This window comes from Dermacentor variabilis, chromosome 9 (assembly GCF_050947875.1).
Source record: "Dermacentor variabilis isolate Ectoservices chromosome 9, ASM5094787v1, whole genome shotgun sequence".
In the NCBI taxonomy this organism is placed as follows: domain Eukaryota; kingdom Metazoa; phylum Arthropoda; class Arachnida; order Ixodida; family Ixodidae; genus Dermacentor; species Dermacentor variabilis.
Genome location: NC_134576.1, coordinates 81266815 through 81285037, shown reverse-complemented (window position 1 = coordinate 81285037; position 18223 = coordinate 81266815). Strand labels below are relative to the sequence as shown.

The following is an 18223-nucleotide window of genomic DNA, read 5'->3' as shown; positions in this document are numbered from 1 at the left end:
TAAAGGTACATGGTACGATGCTATGTTGGCCTGGAGGGCAAATCGTATTCGGGAGGTCGCTCTCTTGCTGTCTAGCTTGAGCATCCTAAACATGAAAAAGAGGACAGAATCCTTTCAACTATGCAAACAAATAGCTTACTACTTACCGCGCATTCAGATATGCATGTTTACTTGAAGCTCATGATTGATTTAGTCAATATAACGACAGTAGTGGATGTTCCCAAGACAATCATTGCCTTTCCTTAAGCGCGTTCATATGGGGCGTTATCTTTACCAAATCACGTGTGGGCTTCAAGTTAAGGCACGTTTCTAAATGCAGGGGTAAGGTATACGAAGTAGCTTGAGACGCCTAAAGTGACCGGTTTTTAGCTTCTCTACATGCAATGATTAGGATAAAATCCCAGAGTAGATATCTCCAGCTATAGCATCTCCTCTATCATTGTAGCAGACCAAAGGCTTCTGCTTAAATAGTACCACTAGCAATGAAATTTGTCCATACATGCAGTAGAGCACAGCCAAGCTTTATGTAATGTGCAAAAATATTGACTGTTCAAGAACACGTGACAGTATATAGCTTGTGCCTACAAACAATACAAGCACGTAATAGTGCACGCTGTACAAAGGAACTATGTAAACATACAGAAGAGCAACAAAGCGTGCAAAAGATCACTTAGCTCTACAGAGAGCCCTTATTACAAAAGCCCTCCACCAGCACACAGAAAAAAAGCAATGCATAAATGGTGACTATCTTACAATGTCGAGCACCACTATCGAAAACGTGTGCCAGAACCATTGAAACCATTGTGCCGTTGTGCAAAAAACCTGAGGGCGCCGAGAATCACAGCGCAAGAAGGACCAAGGAGGGCATGAGAAGCTGCACTGAAACACGGGACAGATGGAGACAGACGGGTAGGTCGCTTGTCTACCGCCATTTGTTTTGGATTGCAGTTCAGCTGTTCAAACTTGTCTTCGCCATGCATCAATTGGCTCAGTTTATTACTATCCCGACAAGAAACACCGGCGTCATGCCTTGAAGTGTACCGCCGAAACCATTGTGTATTTGCGTTGTGCACCAGCCTTTCCAGCCCAAGCTAAGCACTCATGAGCGGCATAAAAGAGAAGAAAGTACAAAAAAACTCGCCAAAATACCTTGAAAAGCCTGTGCCTGCTGACGACTGCACACCACGGCAGACACGGCAAGAATAAGAAATGAAGCGTCACAGCAGCAAGAGGTACCGCAACATGAAAGTGGTTCGACGTAATAGTTCTGCGGAAACCCGCAAAGTGGACAGCAGTAACTAATGAAGGGAAAATGAGGCATCCTCCGAATTGTAGCAATGGCTAAAAACGAAATCCATATGGGTTCCTCGAAAGAAAAGCCTCGCAGGTGAAGAAAAATTTGTCCTGGTCCTGGACTCTAACCCAGGACCACCGCCTTTCCGGGCCAGCCGCTCTACCATCTGAGGTATCGGGGCAAATTCGCATTTGTCTACCACTCGAAGCAAAGGCAAGTGCTTGATTTTCCCTTTCGCATCCCGGACCAGGACGAATTTTTCCTCAACTGCCAGGCTTTTCTTTCGAGGAACCCGTAAGGGTTTCGTTTGTAGCAATTGCTACTGTTCGGTGGGTGTCTAATTTTCCCTTCATCAATTACTTCTCTCCACCTTGCGGGTTTCCACATAACTATTACTTCAAACTCTTACCGTCGTCTCGAACCATGCCCGCGCTGTTCCTCGTATTATCTGTCCACACCTGTCTTAGCACGTGCCTTCGTAGTAAGTGACAAGGTTTCAACTTTATATTCAGGCTGCCCCCACCCAACATGTCCAAACTCATCCAGGTGGATTTTGAAGAAGTTCAGCAAAAACCTAAAACGATCCAGCGAATTGTTTTTGCTCTGGACGTTTCCCGTAGCATGTCGGTAAGTGCCTTCTGCTTCTCGCGCTGTTTGTTATTACTAACCTTCCGCAACGTTCCCCCACATTTGAAAATCTGGCCTGGCGTAAGCTTTTAAGCGTGTACTGAGTATTCATTGCAAATTACTGAATGCCCAGCGCATTAACCAGCTCACGTAGACAAGTATATTGTACCAGCTTCTTTTTTAAGTGCATTTATAAAACAGGCTTCGTAAAGAACTTCGTAAATTTCTGCACAGGGCAGTAAGCCACGATGTTGTTAACGTAGTTTGGAAACATTATTATTTTAAAGGTTATCACAGTATCATTTAGGCCGGCAAATGAGAAGTACTCATCGGGACAAGAAATGAATTAAACACTCAAGGTACAACTTTCCGACAGTCACCTACCGTATATTCTCATTGCAATATTCGCGGTGAGCCGTAGCTACATGATCTTCCCTTGAAATTCAAGCCCATAGCAGCGGCGATGTCTATAGTACTACAGGATATTGCGCTCCAACAGAAAATAAAAATAATTGTTCGTCACCTTCCACATGCACTCCAGCTCTGACCGAAAGCTCTGAAATAATATTAAGCTCCTGAAAGGGAAGATAATGTTATCCACCCGAATGTAGCACGAATATTAAGCTCCTGGAGGATGACGGAAACGCGTGGCTGTACTGTATTGCACGGCGTAGAAGAATGTATCAACGGACGGCACATACTATTCAAGACCCTATAAACGGAAGACGCCAAAATAAGACACCTTCCTCTACAGCACATATTGCTTGGTCATTCGAAAGGCCTCCCAGAATCCCTCTACAGTCTGCACTATAAATAGCCTACATCCATGCAAGAATGTTTGTGGAAATTGATGAGGCTCAAAAGCAGGCCTTAAGGAAACTCCTAAACACAGCTGCGCTACCAGCTCCTTATCGTCAATTTGCATCTAAAAAAATTACTGTCAGCATAAATTCAAAAGCGAGCATTTCTAAATAGGCTTGACGGGACTCATGGTGTATTTTTGTGCAGCGCTCACAATTCCACGAAGGGCGAAGCAGAAACACACATGCGTTGCCTCTCAGCTGACATTTATATTGAAAAACAACGAGAAAGAGAGCAATCCGTAGTCTTTGAACACGTGACGAACCCCAGCCGAAGCGTTGCTGTCTTATTGGTGCATACTCAAATTTGGAGCCCGTCGTCAACACCTATGTGGCTCTGCCGCGCTTGCTAGTCCGACTTGCAAATTCCTTGTCCCATAGCCGAACTCACGGTTGACCGACAGCCCCTTCTGATGTGCAGGGCTTCAATTATTTCACGCATGTGTGTTTCTGCTTTGTCCTTTGTCGAATTGTGAGCGCTCCACAAGAATGCGTCGTCATGAATGCTTACCAACTTGCTCGCTTTTCTATGCTAATGCAGTCAACCGGGTTCTTATGAGACGTTCATTTGAGGGATCAATAGGTGTTTGTGTGCAAGCGCGAGTAAGAGCGGGCGCAAGAGAGAAAATCTGGGGGCTTTGCTCCTTGAATATATTACTCCGCCTAGGCACTACGGAGGAGGTTTCTATGTAGGCGTTTACCCCTATAGGCATGCCGGCGTTGCGGAATGGGGTCTTTTGTGTGCGCTCGGACGCTGGCTGCTGGCGCGGTAAATTATGTGAAGCAGCGGGCACTGACGGCTGATTTGCCGACCGTTGCGTCGGACAGACTGTCTCGCACCTGCGGCGCTCGTGCTTCTCAATCGTGGCGGATCATAGCTTTCTCGCGCCTTACGGCAATGTAACTTCTAACTAACACCACAGATGTTTCTGTGGGAACAGTAGCGACCGTAGTAGAGCCCTGACCGCATATATTGATAATCTAGAAGGCAGAGCGCCTTAGCAACCACGGTTGAACGCAATTGAGTGAAAGGCCGCCGGCGCGAGAGAATCGTTTCGGCGTACCTTCAGAGGCGAAGTTCTGACTGATGTTGCAGAAGTGGCGCGTGTCGGTAGTGCTGAACTTAGCGCGACAATTTACTCAATCGTGTTTTTTTTACTAATTATAACAACGTGTTTTTATTTCACATTATTGGCGGCACCTCCAGGACACCAAAGTGGCAACGGGGACACCATGCAAAGCTGGAACCTGGACTGGTCCGTGGGTTGGCGCTTGCCGAGGGCTGCACTTAAGAAAGATCGGCTGTCCGCTGTCTTGGACAGATAATTTTTTATGCGAACACCCCCAGGCACGCTTCAGCCTCCGCGACCCCAACCCATGGGCCGCCGTGCTTCCAGCTTTGATACCCCCGCTACCCCTTGGGTGCCCTGAATATACTGCGCCGTCTGCTTTAATATAAGCTCAGGTGCTCTACTGAGGCCTCCGTTTGCCGGCACATGTGCCCTCCTTGAACAGTGCTTGTAAAAAATCCAATCTATCGTCGCGACGAATAAAGCAACCCGCGACTTAAACAACACCAGTCAGAACCTTGCGCCTTCAGACACAGCGATCACCAAATGGGGCGTCCGTGCCTACTGTCTCACCGCGCGTGCAGCCAGCGGCGGAGCGTAAACAAACTGAACCGCATTATAATATCGGCTGTCCACTGTCGCGGACAGCCAACGTTTTATGGAAACACTCCCTGGCGCGCGCAGACTTCTGCGAGCCCCAACCCATGGACCAGTCCAGGTTCTAGCTTTGATGTCCCCGTTGCCGCTTTGGTGTCCTGGAGGCTCCACCAATAATGCGAAATAATGGCACGTTGTTTGAATTAGTAAAAAAAAACACGATTGAATAAATATAATTGCGTCAAGCCACCAACTTGCGATGCTAAGTTCAGCACTACCACGCCCCATGACTTCTGCCGGCACGCCTAGGGACAAGGGCATACAACACGCGCTAAGAAACTCCACCGTAGTGCCTAGGCAGAGGCGTATATTAAGGAAGCAAAAATTCCCTCATTTACTCTTTCGAACCCGCTCTAACACGCGCATGGGCGCGAACGACCGTCGTCTCTGCAAATGTCACCCCCCGCTTTACCTACTATAGCAATTGGAAATACGCGTCCGGGTTCTCTTGCTCCCATGTTTGCCAGCGCACATGGTACATGCAGAATGTATACGCCGTATGGATATTAGGCGGCCGCTTCTCCTTAAGCAAAATGGCATCAAGGCATTTAACACGCCGTAGTGATGTGAATATACGTTAAAAGCTTATTACATTTTGTGTTTGTCTTGTTCGCTATTCGAACATTGGAAATGGTGCATGAAGTACGTGGCCTCAGAATGCCCACTGCGCCAGTATCGGAGGCAGCCCTTGGGCCCATACTGTTTTCCTCAAGATCGCGAGGTGAAGGCCTGACCGATTATTTAAGCACATACTATAATAGTACAAAGCCTCTCAAAGATGTGCCAGTGGAACTAATACTTTTCTTGCCGTGGAAGGGGGCAAGGCGAATATCCACAGCCAGTTTCGAATATTTGATTGAATAACTCGATACTATCTAATAATAAAACTTTACTAATAAAACGGGCCTCTCGGATAACCCGCTTTCTTCTCTATATAATCTAGATTGTTTTGTTGCAAATTGAATTGAAAATATAAATATTTACGTTACGGTATATCAGAGAGTCGTTTCAGAGGACGTCGCAGGGGAGGGTTCTGGGAATATTTCTGCCATTCGTGGGGCGTTACATGCACATAAATGACGCTCAACGCTCTTTTTTTCACTCGGCACCCATCAGATTGCACCAATGCTCGCGCGCGTAATGCGCATGCATGTTAAAGAGACTGTCTACCGTTTTTCAAGGACCTTCTATTTTGTAGCACAATAGAAATCCTCCCACTTGAAGTGTCTCAATGTGCAGTTATTTCTGCGGTAAGCGAGTAGAAAGATTTACAATAGTATTTTTGTATCTGCATAGTTTCCCCTTAAAAGTGTGTGCGGATGGCGGCGATAGTAATCATTGGACGCGATGGCAATCTCAGAGACCACGTGTCGATGCATTACTCCAATCAACGTGGCTCCATTCATTTTCACAAGCGGTGCAACTTTTCAACATGCGCTAACATGAAACATGAAAGCAATGCCTCTCTCGTGTTAAGTTAGCAGGACCAGATGAAATTCAAGTTCAGGCAATTGATACAATATTGCATCTATGTAAGATAACTCTTCCTGCACCACTTTTTGGTTACGTGACGGTGCACAGGTTCCATACACTTTTTCACTGTCGAGCGACGTCACATGCATGTGATGCTTGCACCACTTTCACAGCCAAATTGAAGATAATTTTTTTATGAGATACAAGCATGCTAGTATCCGTCTAATGACCTCTAGAATACAGCTGCCTGGAATTGTACCAACTACCCCGTCTCCTTCTCAGGAAGAAGTCGCTGGTACAATTCCTAGAGCACCCAGAACGCTGCATAGCTGTTAAGTCAAAATGGGGGGTGTTCATTTTCGCGTTCGGACTGAGTTTCCCATCATACGTTGCGTAAGGTTTAGTGAAATTCCCCAATCGACTGTTTAGACCGAATGAAGTTCACATTATATTGAAACGTGTTTGGGTGGACTCCGAAAAACACCGTACTATAATTTGTTTTCGGATCTTGCCAATTTGAAATAATGTTGCTAATTATAATTTTTATATGTGATACTTGCGTTTTGTGAATCCTAACGTTTTTTTTTTCTTCAAGGAGCAGCATAAAAAATTGGTTCTGTAAACGCGCATTACATCGATTTTGTGTCAGATGTCGAACTGTGTTAAACGAGTTGTCTATGCAGCGTCTTCTAGTGAAATATTAAAAACTAACAATGTCTGTTTAGTAGACGACTTGTCCCGCTTTCTTCTTATCTTGTGCCACGCCAGTGCCATGACCACATCACTCGACACAAGGCGCAACATTGTTACTCCCGCCTTGCTATTCTGGACAATGTCTGCACTGTATGCCTTCCATATTGCAGAGACACAAGCGACTGCAAATGGTGAAGGATGCGGTTGTTGGCTTCCTCCTGAGCTTACTCGACGACTCGATCCGGCTCGCCATCGTCAAGTTCAGCAGGGTGGCAGAGGTGCAGCACCCGATGACGACTGTCAATAAAGCAACCGTGGGAGGCTTTCGCGTTGCTGTTAACAACATGTCGACGGCAGGCGGCACCTGTATTGGTTGCGCTCTGGAGAAGGCTCTTGAGGTACGCAATATCGTGAAAATTTTATTACCCACTCTTTAAAAAAGCATCCGTATTGTCGCGCTGTCCTGGTTGTGAAGAATCAGACCTAAGAACGTCGCAAAACAAACTTTCTTTCGCGCAATCCTGCGCGTATAAACGAAAGTTGAACCCCTGTGCTCGCCACAAGGGTTGCGTTCATCGTCGAAATTTGATGTGTGGGTCAAACCCATCGGTAATAAATAAGTGGCTCGTATAGATCCCAGCGTATTTGCCGGTGCACTGCTAATGTTTGCTGTGCTTTGCCTTAGAATTGCGTAGATAAGTTTGTTGCCGCCTCTGTGCAACCCTATACTGTTGCCCGGCATGTGCTTTATCATACTAGTTTTTTATGCTTTTGGTTTTACATGGTTGCCACCCTCCCCTTTTCTAGCAATTATCGCCACACGCTTATCGAGAGGAAGGTTTGAAAAATAAGATGTACATTTAACAAAAATAAACTAGTCAGATATGATTTAATGGAGGTGTTTATGGGGCGCTGTATGAACCTCTTAAATTGCCGTCCCAGATTTGAGCAGTCAGTTATATTATGTAATAGTTGCAGTAAGAAAAAGAGTGTGTCTGCTGAAAAAATGAGTTATTCAAAACACACGTGCATGGCGGCGTTTGTTCAAGAAACATAAGTATTACTTCAAAAGACTTTGGTGTGAGTGCTCCGATATTTAAGGATGGGCGTGCCTGTGCAGACACTGTGTCCCTCATGTGAGAGCTTATCATCCTTGTCTGATCTCTAGCTGGTTTTATGTTCATTCACCCAATGTTTTGTTTCTCATTTAATGAAATCTGAAAGGCAGAACCAAATTCCCGCTCCCACACGCCAAACTCGAACGCGCGTAGGCGGCCGCGTTTCGAATGTTACAAACGGACTCGTATCCGTCACGAGGCCTACTAAGTCACTATAATTCAGAAATTCCGGCAAATTGCCCAGACTGCCCCGAACTTTATTGCTCACTCTCGCACTTGCTATGGCAATGTACCGCGTTACCAAAGGGCCCTCTCTCCAGTGAGCCCGAATGGGAAGAAGCCCTCAAAAGCCCGGACCTCAAACTACAACTCAAGGCCCTCCAGAGGGCCCAAGAACTGGCGGAGCGTCACCACGTTCCCGTCCCGACTTGGGTGTCGCCTACGGTTTCTGCCGGAGGAGTTCCCCGCGTGGGATCTCCCACGGATTGAAACTTCTCAGGACTTAATTAAAGTTCTTGACTGACTGATTTAATGAAATCGTTTTTCATTCACAAAGAAAGGAGGAAATCTGAGCTTAAATCCGTATTTACAGTATACGAGCCTTTCGGCGCGCTACACGAATACGAGAACAGAATGATTGCACATAGAAATGGGCAAAAAGTTTTTACCTAATCTGGCAATATATTTTTATTTGCTGTGCCGCCAAATTATCTAGGTCCAAGACCGATACACTATTCCGGCAAGGGTACTACATAAATATAAGTAGAACCTCGTTCATACGTTTTGTGGAAAAACCGCGAGAAAAAAATGTACTAACCGGGTAAACGTACGATCCGAATAACAACATAAATTGACAGACTCAACTTTTGTTGACATCTACATAATGCGAAGCCTAGCGCGGATCTTACGGCACGAGACGCCGACACGCGTCGAGCTGGTGATGCTCCAGCGGCCTGAGACGCGTTTTGTTGTTTTGTTCTTGTGCGGTATTTTAAGAGGGAGAGGGGAAACCTGGTACATTGAAAGCGATCTGCCGCGCGGGCCTCATCTTATCGGCTCCGCCAATTCTCGGCCGGAGCCACGGATAACTTCACGGTACCCAACCAAATTTATTACCATCTGGTCGTGGACACCGATTTCAACCAGGTGGGCCGGTTTTCGGCAAGTTTCGAGCAGTTTTTCACCCCGCCACGTGGGCGACGCCGTCCAGCCTGACGGCGACGCCGATGCCCGGCGGCATGAAGACTGCTTCCCGAGGCAACATGGCCGTCTCTACGCTAACCCAGCGTGGCTACGACCCGGACGCGATGTCCTGAACGACGGTTCCGACGACTTAGGAGCCTAATTCTGCGATTCCTTCGAACATTCGAAGCCAAGCTCTCCTCAACGCGGCCGCTCGCCGATTGCAAGAGAAAGCCAAGATGGTGGCGTCCGCCGCCGCCCCGGTGTCCGGCATCCCAGCCGGCAAGACGCAGCCTCCCGCCCCGCACGCTGCGAGAACCAAGAGCAAGGTCTTCACGAAGTGGAAGCCTCGCCCGCTACTAAAACCCAACCCGGATGACTACGTGATCGTTGTAAAGCCGCGTGAGCTATTTCCTTGCACGAAGCCTCCTCCGAGAATCACTACAAGACCGCTTTCACGGCTTACCTCGGGTCTGAGCGGGCAGAGACCGCATCGATTCTCCCTTCTAGAGAACAAAATTTGATTGTAATCCATAATTTGATTGTAATCCATACCCCGGACCTCGAGACAGCAGACCGAGTGATCGGGGATTTTTCTGTCAACACCGAACGCGGAGCGGTCCCGCTCCACGGATACCTCCGGCAAGATGGCGAAAACGCTTGGCACGGTGTCATCGTCGTCTGAAACTCGGACACGACTGAGACACTTCAGCAAAAGGTGCGTTGGAGAGCAGGCACCATTGTTGAAGTGAGAAAATTTGGCACATCGAACAAAGCGCGTGTTACCTTCACCGGAAGAGACAATCCGCGTTTTGTTCACTATGACAACATGGGTGCCCGTCCAGCCCTACTACCGTACAATCCCGGCCTGCGGCAAGTGCGGTGCTGTCGGCCATAGGATGGACGCATGCCCAAACCTGAGACAGGACACTTGTGGCCTGTACGGGCAACAGATTCCACTCGTGGAGGGGGTGTGCGCCCCTCACGAATGCGTGCGCAAGTGTTCAGTGTGCGGTGGTGGACACGCCACGAGCTCCCGCGAGTGCACTGAAAAGTTCCGCAACTCCAAGATAGCCGCCCTAAAGGGCGGCAAGACCAAACGGCGGTCAAGAAATAACACCGCCATCTTGAGCTTCCCGGTGAGTCGCCGCACCGGGACGTCACCAAGACCGGCAAGCCAGCGCCCCCTGCCGGAGAAGCCAGGAGGCAATCTACGGCGCCAACACACGGCATGGCCGGGGCCTGGGCCGACGGCGTCAAAAAAAGGAAAACAGGTGAGCGGCGCGGCCAGGGCTGCCTCCTCCTCCCCTCCCTCTACCCGTCCTGCAGCGCGCAGCGCCGAACAAGACATGATAGCGGCTCTCCAGGTGCAAAATGAGATGCTGCTAAAGAAAATTACAGCACTCGAAGCAAAATTGACGCAACCCCTCTCTACCCACGCAAAAGAAGTAATGGAAAGCGAGACAGAAGCGCCGGCGGAGGCACTTAGAGCGGTAGCCGCTTTCGAGGCGCAGATCAACGCCCTCGAGGCCCGTATGGACAGCCGGATTTGCGCTCTTGAAACCCAAATCTCCGCGGCCATGAATGCCGCGATTGCCAAATTGACAGAGATGATTCGCTCTCTCATAACTCAACAAATCGCGCAAACCTCTCGGACCACTCGGCGAGCCGGCCCAATTAAAGACGTGTCCGGCCGGTACCCCAAAATGTTTCGACGACAACTCGATTTCGATGACGAAGACAGTTCCTCACTCTCCGGAATGGGGGATGCTCCCCTCCCTGTGAGTGCTGGCGATGGAACCTCGTCTACGCAACCCCTACCAATCTTACCGATCATGGCGGGCACCCCCTAAACTCAGCAAATTTCCCCGATCCAAATTGGCCATCCCCATCCTAATTACCCAGTGGAACTGTTGAGGCTTCAATGCCCACGCTATGCGGGCCAACCTACGATTCTTCCTCACAATATTCTAGCACCTTCCTGCTGTGGTAGCCCTCCAGGAGCCAGGGAGCGGCGCCACATTTACAAATTACGCCACGTTTCAGCAGGACCCCCTCTCCTGTAGCTGTGTGCATAAATATTACACGGCCAACTTCGTTGACCTTGACCTCAAAATAGAATTCTTGTACGTGATGGTGACCCTCCTTCCACTACGAAAACAGGACCTACCACTACACGTTCTCAAGATTTACTGTTTTCCTAAGTTAGCCAACATTACTGTCGCAGACGTTTTTAGCCGCGCCTTAAAGGCTGCGGGCCGGGATCCCGTGGTGATCGTGGGTGATTTCAACGCCACTAGCACACTTTGGGGATGCGCGCGTGAAGAGAAACGTGGACGTAAGCTTCCGGAACTTATGTCCACGCTGGGCCTTACTCTCCACACCGACCCTGCCCACCCAACTCGCGTGGGTTACTCCGTGACCCGAGACACGTGTCCGGACCTTACCCTCACCAAAAACATTCAATATGTAGACTGGGTCAGCACCGAAGAAACGGTAGTGACCACTGCATACTCAATACAACTATTCGCACCCATCCATTGGCAAGACTTTCGCACAGGTAAAATTGCCCTATTGGACCAAATTCCGACCAACATACAACTCGACCCCCATTCAGGAGCAAGGGTACCACATCTGGTCCCAGCAATTGACTTCCACCCTTCGCTCCACGGAAACCCAGATTCAACTCTCAGAGGCAACCCCGGAGGTGGACAACCACCTCCTTCACCTCCGGGATGCCCGGCCCAGCCTTGCGCGCCGATGGCGCCGGCAAAAACACAATCGGAAACTCAAAATTCGCATCGCTGAGCTCATACAACGAACGGCAGAGTACGCGGCCCAACTCGCTGACTCTAACTGGGTGGACCGATGCAACACGGCCGCGCGACAAATGTCCAGCCGGAGTACGTGGCTCCTCTTCCGCGCCTTAATCAACCCCGCCCAAACTCGAGCAGAAACACAAAAACATCTCCAACGAGCCATTCATTGCTTCGATGGAGACACTTCAAAATGAGTATGCAAACTCCGAGATAAATACCTCTGTACTCAGCAGGACCCCCGAGGGCCCGCGTACTCGTATGCAGGTTCCGAGAACGCGGAGATGGACCAACCGTTCCAGCTGCACGACCTGATGGCGGGCCTAGCAAAAATGAAGCGAGGAAGGGCAGCGGGTCGGCATAAAATTACAGTCAAATTACTTGCCAACCTTCCCGACTCTGCCTACTCCACACTCCTCGCTTACATGAACTCCATTTGGATAGGGGAAACACCCCTCCCAATTGATTGGAAGCTCGCTCTGGTCACCTTCATTCCCAAAGCTGGTAAAGCCATCAACAGGCAACCTCCGCCCCATCTCCCTTATTTCTTGTGTGGGAAAATTAAGGGAGACGATGGTGCGCGGCAAGCTGTCTGAGTTTCTGGAGAACAAAAATGTTTTAGCAGACACCATGTTCGGGTTCCGCCCACCCCGGTCCGCACAGGATGTCTTGCTTCAACTTGACCGAGAAACTCTCGACCCGATCGAATATCCCCTAAGTGACAAAGTAGTACTCGCTTTGGATTTGAAGGGGGCCTTTGACAATGTGACCCACGAAATTATTCTAACACATCTTTCCCAAACAGATTGCGGCCGAAACACCTTTAACCATATAAGGCAATTTCTCACTGATCGATAATTATACATTCGGATTCAGGACAGCGAACACGGCCCATACCCATTAGGCACGCGAGGGACCCCGCAGGGAGCGGTCCTATCGCCCCTCCTTTTCAATCTGACAATGATGAGACTTCCCGCTCAGCTGGCGAGGGTCGACGGCATCCAGCACGCGCTGTATGCCGACGACATCACCATCTGGGCTAAACACGGCTCGGTAGGAGAAATGGAGCCCAACCGGCAGCAAGCGGCGGACATCGTAGACAACTATGCCCGTCGATGCGGCCTTCAGTGCTCCCCGTCCAAATCTGAATTTGTGCACATACGCCCCTCGCCAAAGTGCACCACCAAAATCGACCTCTCCCTTAACAGTGGACCCATACCCGAACACGACGAGATCCGAGTACTGGGGCTCTTTATTCACAAACATCGAAAAGCTGACACAACATTGACCAAATTGCGTAAGGTGGGGGACCAGGTGGGCCGGATGGTCCGCCGGGTTTTGAACAAGCGCGGGGGCTTACGATGCAAAGACGCCTTGCGGCAGGCGCATGCATTTGTAACCAGTCGAGTCCTTTACTCGGCTACATACCTCCACCTACGCAAATTTGACGAGAATGCACTCGAAGTCATTCTCCGTAAAATCTACAAGCGTGCCCTCGACCTCCCGCTCAGTACCTCCAACCTGCGCCTCCTGGGCCTGGGGATGGTGAACACCTTTAAGGGGCTGCGAGAGGCACACTTGATGAACCAATACACGAGACTCTCTAAAACGCCGTCGAGTCGCCGCCTCCTTGCCCGACTACACATCCATCATTCAATACATACAGAAAAGCACGCACATATCCCATCACAGTGGAGGTATGCCCTGCACGTGCGCCCTCTTCCTGTCAACATGACACGACAGGACCATAGTGGCAGACCCCTCGCGCGAGTGGAAGCCCTGGCTCGCCTCTACGGACACAAACACGTAGTCTTCTACGTGGACGCCTCCGGCCCGTACCATGGAGGTTGGTACACGGCCGCAGTCGTCCACCAAACACGGCAGTAAACGGACTCACTTTCCGTGCACAAACCATTGCACACACGGAGGTGGTTGCCAACGCGCTAGCCGCCGCAGATCAACACCCGCGGGTAATCATCACCAACTCGAGCGGTGCTTGCCGCAATATTGAGCACGGGCACATACCGTACATTGCCTACAAAATCTTGCAAAACAGCGACTATCTCGCTGCCCCCTCGCACCGTACGATTAACTGTACTCCGCTCACACGGGCCTCGAAGGAAACGAGATGGCCGATGCCGTCGACCGCGCGCTCACTTTCCGGGCATCACCTTCATCCCCCACTGATCCGGACCCCGAACCCAATCCCGCCTATACTTTCAAAGAGATCGTTCAGCTCTACCAATCTGGCCATGCCATCTATCCCAAGCGCTGTAAGGGCCTCGCAAAGGCGGATGAGCGCATTCTGCTTCGCCTTTATGCCAAAACTATGCTGTGCCGGGCAGCCTTGAAATGCTGTGACCCCGCTTGCACGGGGGAGTGCCCGCAGTGTGGGGAAATGTCCTCAGACATATTCCACATGGTATGGTCATGTAAAAAAAACCCCAAATATAACCCCCCTACCCAACCCTTCCCGGCAGGACTGGGAGGCAGCCCTGCTCGGCTGCTCCGACCTGACGGCCCAACGGGCCTTGCTCGAGCGGGCCCGGGCGGCGGCCGACGCCAATGGGCTTCCTTAAGGGGGAGCCCAACTAGTGTTGATGCAAAACTTATCTAAACAAATGTTTTTCAGACAGAGGGGGAGCCTAAAAAAATTGCGCTGGCGGGTGACGCCGGATGCCACCGACGCGAATTGTGATGCCCACATCACGTGGCCTGCAGCAGGGAACGGCGCGGGGTTCGGACTATCGCCTGCTAAAAGCGTGCAGTACGCTAGCAATGACACTACGCACCACGCGCTGCAAAACAGACAGGTGAATTTGCTTATCGCAATAGGTTTCGCGGCGATAGCTGTGAATTCGGCGTGTGACGACCCATGCGTAGATTCGCTGGGACCGGAATAAGGAACTGTGCCCGCCGTAGTTTTCCAGTGAGACAGGCGGCTATATACTGATCACGATCACGTGCGCAGCTAACGCCTTTTCTTGTTCACATGGGATCTGTAGCGGCCGGAAAACGTACGAACGCTGTCTACAGCAGGGAACGGCGGCGTGATTCGGTTATCGGCTGTTAAAAGCTCGCGCTACGCTTACGACGGCACCTGACACTCTGAAACAGATAGGCGAAGATGCTTATCACAAAAGAATTGGCGGTGATAGCTGTGAATGCCGCGTGCAACTACCACGGGAAAGATTTGCTGGCACAGAAATGAGATACTGAGTACGCGCCTGCGTTTTCACGCGAGACGGGCAGGCTAGTATTGTGGTGAAGCTGCCGCGGCGGGCCGCCTTATACTGTTCTCAACCACTCGCGCCTCGCGCATTTTCTTGTTCACACGGGATCTAGCGGCCGGAAAACGTATTATACGATCGTCGTTTGGCGACGCACTGAACGTTGGTGCCGAAAATTTGTGTTTTCCGGGAACGTATGAACCTGCAAAAAATGAGCGCAACTCTGTTGGGTAATTTTTTGTGTTCTCGAATGCGAACGTTGGCGCCCGAAAAACGTACGTAGCGGGAATGTATCAACCAGGTTCTACTGTATCATCAGTGTTATTACGAATGGTATTATTACATCCCAAGTATATTGATTCCATTTTTCTTGTGTGCAGGTGCTGCGTTCTGTTAACGAGACTCCAGAGGGCGCAGTTATAGTGCTTTTGACCGACGGCTCAGAGAATGAACACCCCTACATTGACGACGTCTTGCCGCAACTCTTAGAGGAAAAGGTCGAAGTTCTGGCTATGGCAATAGGAGACAAGGCTGAAGACAAGCTTGAGAAAACTGCTACAGCAACAAAAGGGAAGACCTTCTTTTTTCCAGACATCCATGGGAACACGCCGAAGGCCTACATCGAAGCTACCGAAAGTCCAGAGCACGGGCACACTAGACAGCGTTTGGTCAGTACCCTGTCATCTAAGAATAGACCATAGATATAAATTTCATTGCCGCTGCAGTTGCTTTAACGCCTTCGTGCATTGTTTTGGGCTTATCGAAATCAAAACGTACATCGAGTTTCAGAAATTGTCCGTAAAAGACCAAAGACGCCATAAAGGTCGACAGATCCATAGAACCGCTTTATATTTTGTCTTTGACTAATATTTGCACTTTCACCCAAAGAAGAAACTTCGCAAGTGAGAAAAAAGGTTCAGCATTGTGCTCGAGCTCCTCGGATGGAGCGTTAAGAACACACAGCGATGACACATTGTCATGTCACACTATAAGGAACCATTGCTGCGAAGCAGAAACGTCGCGCTTGCATCCACCAGGCGTGTATATACTCTTCGCATGCATAACGTCTAATTAAAGTGCATGTCCTGACAATTTTATGCGACTATAAGTTATTTTAAGTTGCTTATCAAACTTTGCTCAAGTAATCTTCAATGAAGGGCAATAACCTCACAATACTGCGCACCTATTAATAGACTTTACATACAAATTTTTAACAAAGGGGCTTATTCTCACAAGCTTCTACACCTATATATTAAAATGCATATAGTAATATATATAAGTAACCTTTATAACAGGCGCAACTAACCCCCTTTTGCTTAGCGGTTGCTGTTGCGGTTCTATAATCGTAGCCTCTCGTATTGGCATTACGCCTGGCAATTATTCACCCGCGCATCCTTCCATGCTGGCCCATGAATTGCGGCCATTCCTCCTTCGGCCATCCATTAAACTTGTCACAATGCACTAGCGTAGCTCACTGAGCAGTACTTTATAAAAATACCATGCCCAAAGATCGACCGAATTTAAATAACTTTCAGCTATCAATTACTCTCCTGTGATAATGTAGGCATCTACATTACTTAGACCAAACTTCTCTGCTGCGCTGTAGCAGCATTTTGGTCAGGACTTAAACACTACTATAACACAGCAGGGAAGTTGCGACTAACTGCAGTAAAAGCGCATGGTATCAGAAAAAACTAGTTTTTGGACACCGCGAACTGAAAGTGCTGAATTTTGGCCGATATATTTAAATATCAATTTTTGAAGGTGCTGTTGATTGAGTTACTCTAGTGCATTGCGGTGAAATGCGACAGATGGACGACGATGCAAAGTCCTGAAGGAGGCGACATAGAAGACCTGCAAGACTAGATACCTACACGACAGGTGTCAATAATAAAAAAATCAAAAAGACGGCCGAAGATCTATGCCGAATATTAGGGACTCAAAAGGAAACGACCTTTCATTGCTGTGAAAGCTTCTCTGCAGCGGGGGGTATCGGAACTTGTGCGAAATTTATCATCACATATATGTAGGAACAAAATTTTATTGATTAGATTTGGTTTATTGCTTTAGAGGACATCTTGTTGCAGACTGAAAGCAGCCAGAGGCACGGTGTCAAACCGAAAAGTCTTAGGGTTTGCTTCGGCTTCAGGCTTAAGACATATGCATATTTTCCGTTTCTGTTCGACTTCAGCTACGGTGAAAAAATGTAATGGTTGTAACCGGTTTGGACCGGTTAGTATAGGTTCATATTGGCTCGTACTTAAGGGGAATTAAAGGTTTTAGTCTTACCAGCGAACTTACTTCAGTGAAATATAGTTCAATGTAAAATGTCTTACTTTACTTCACCTTCATTTACGAAAAAAATTACAGGGACTCTTAAGACCCCGATTAAAAGATGAATCGCGAAAGTCTACACTTCCTCCTCTTTTCATTCGCCTCTTTCTCTTTGACTCTTCCCTTTCTCTTCTTTCTTTTAATCAATATTGCTCACTACTAAGCATTTTTAGTCAACCAACTGATGTCAAATGTGGTCATTACAAGCCGTCGTTAGACATTTTGGTCATACCATAGTCATTAGTAGTCATTACAAGTCATTTAAGTAATAATTAAATATTACTGGTCATTATTAGGCATTTTCATTTCTATTTAATTGTAGTCGTTACAACTTGTCGTTAGACATATTGGTCATTTCGTAGTCATTACAAATCATTTCAGTCATAATTTTCCGTCATGATTAGTCAATACTACCCACTACTAAGCATCTTTAGCTCTTTGTAATGAATTCAGATTATAAGAATTCAGAATAAAAGGAAGAATGATGGGTGTAAAGTTAAAGGATAAGAAAAGAGTATATTCGGTGAAGGAACAAACGCGAGTTAATGACATCTTAGTTGAAATCAAGACAAAAATGGGCTTGGGCAGGACATGTAATGAGGAGGGAAGATAACCGATGGTCATTAAGGGTTGCGGACAGGATTCCAAGGTAAGGAAATCGTAGCAGGGTGCGGCAGAAGGTTATGTGAGCGGATGAGATTAAGAAGTTTGCAGGGACAACGTGGCCATAGTTAGTACATGACCGAGGTAGTTAAGAGAAGTATGGGAGAGGCCTTCGCCCTGCAGTGGGCGTAACCAAGCTGATGATGATGAATCAATTGTAGTCATTACAAGCCGTGGTTAGACAGGTTGGTCATATTGTAGTCATC

General features: G+C 48.5%; 1 protein-coding gene across 1 annotated transcript in view; it reads left to right on the top strand.

Moving 5' to 3' along the window:
• Positions 1-1915: 1915 nt before the first annotated feature.
• The window catches only part of LOC142558413 (calcium-activated chloride channel regulator 1-like), a 33248-nt gene continuing 16940 nt past the window's right edge, over positions 1916-18223 (top strand). Inside the window, exons 1-3 of the mRNA XM_075670550.1 lie at positions 1916-1921; positions 6845-7072; positions 15401-15688. Coding sequence (XP_075526665.1) covers positions 1916-1921; positions 6845-7072; positions 15401-15688 — 522 coding nt within the window. The remainder of the gene's footprint in view (positions 1922-6844; positions 7073-15400; positions 15689-18223) is intronic.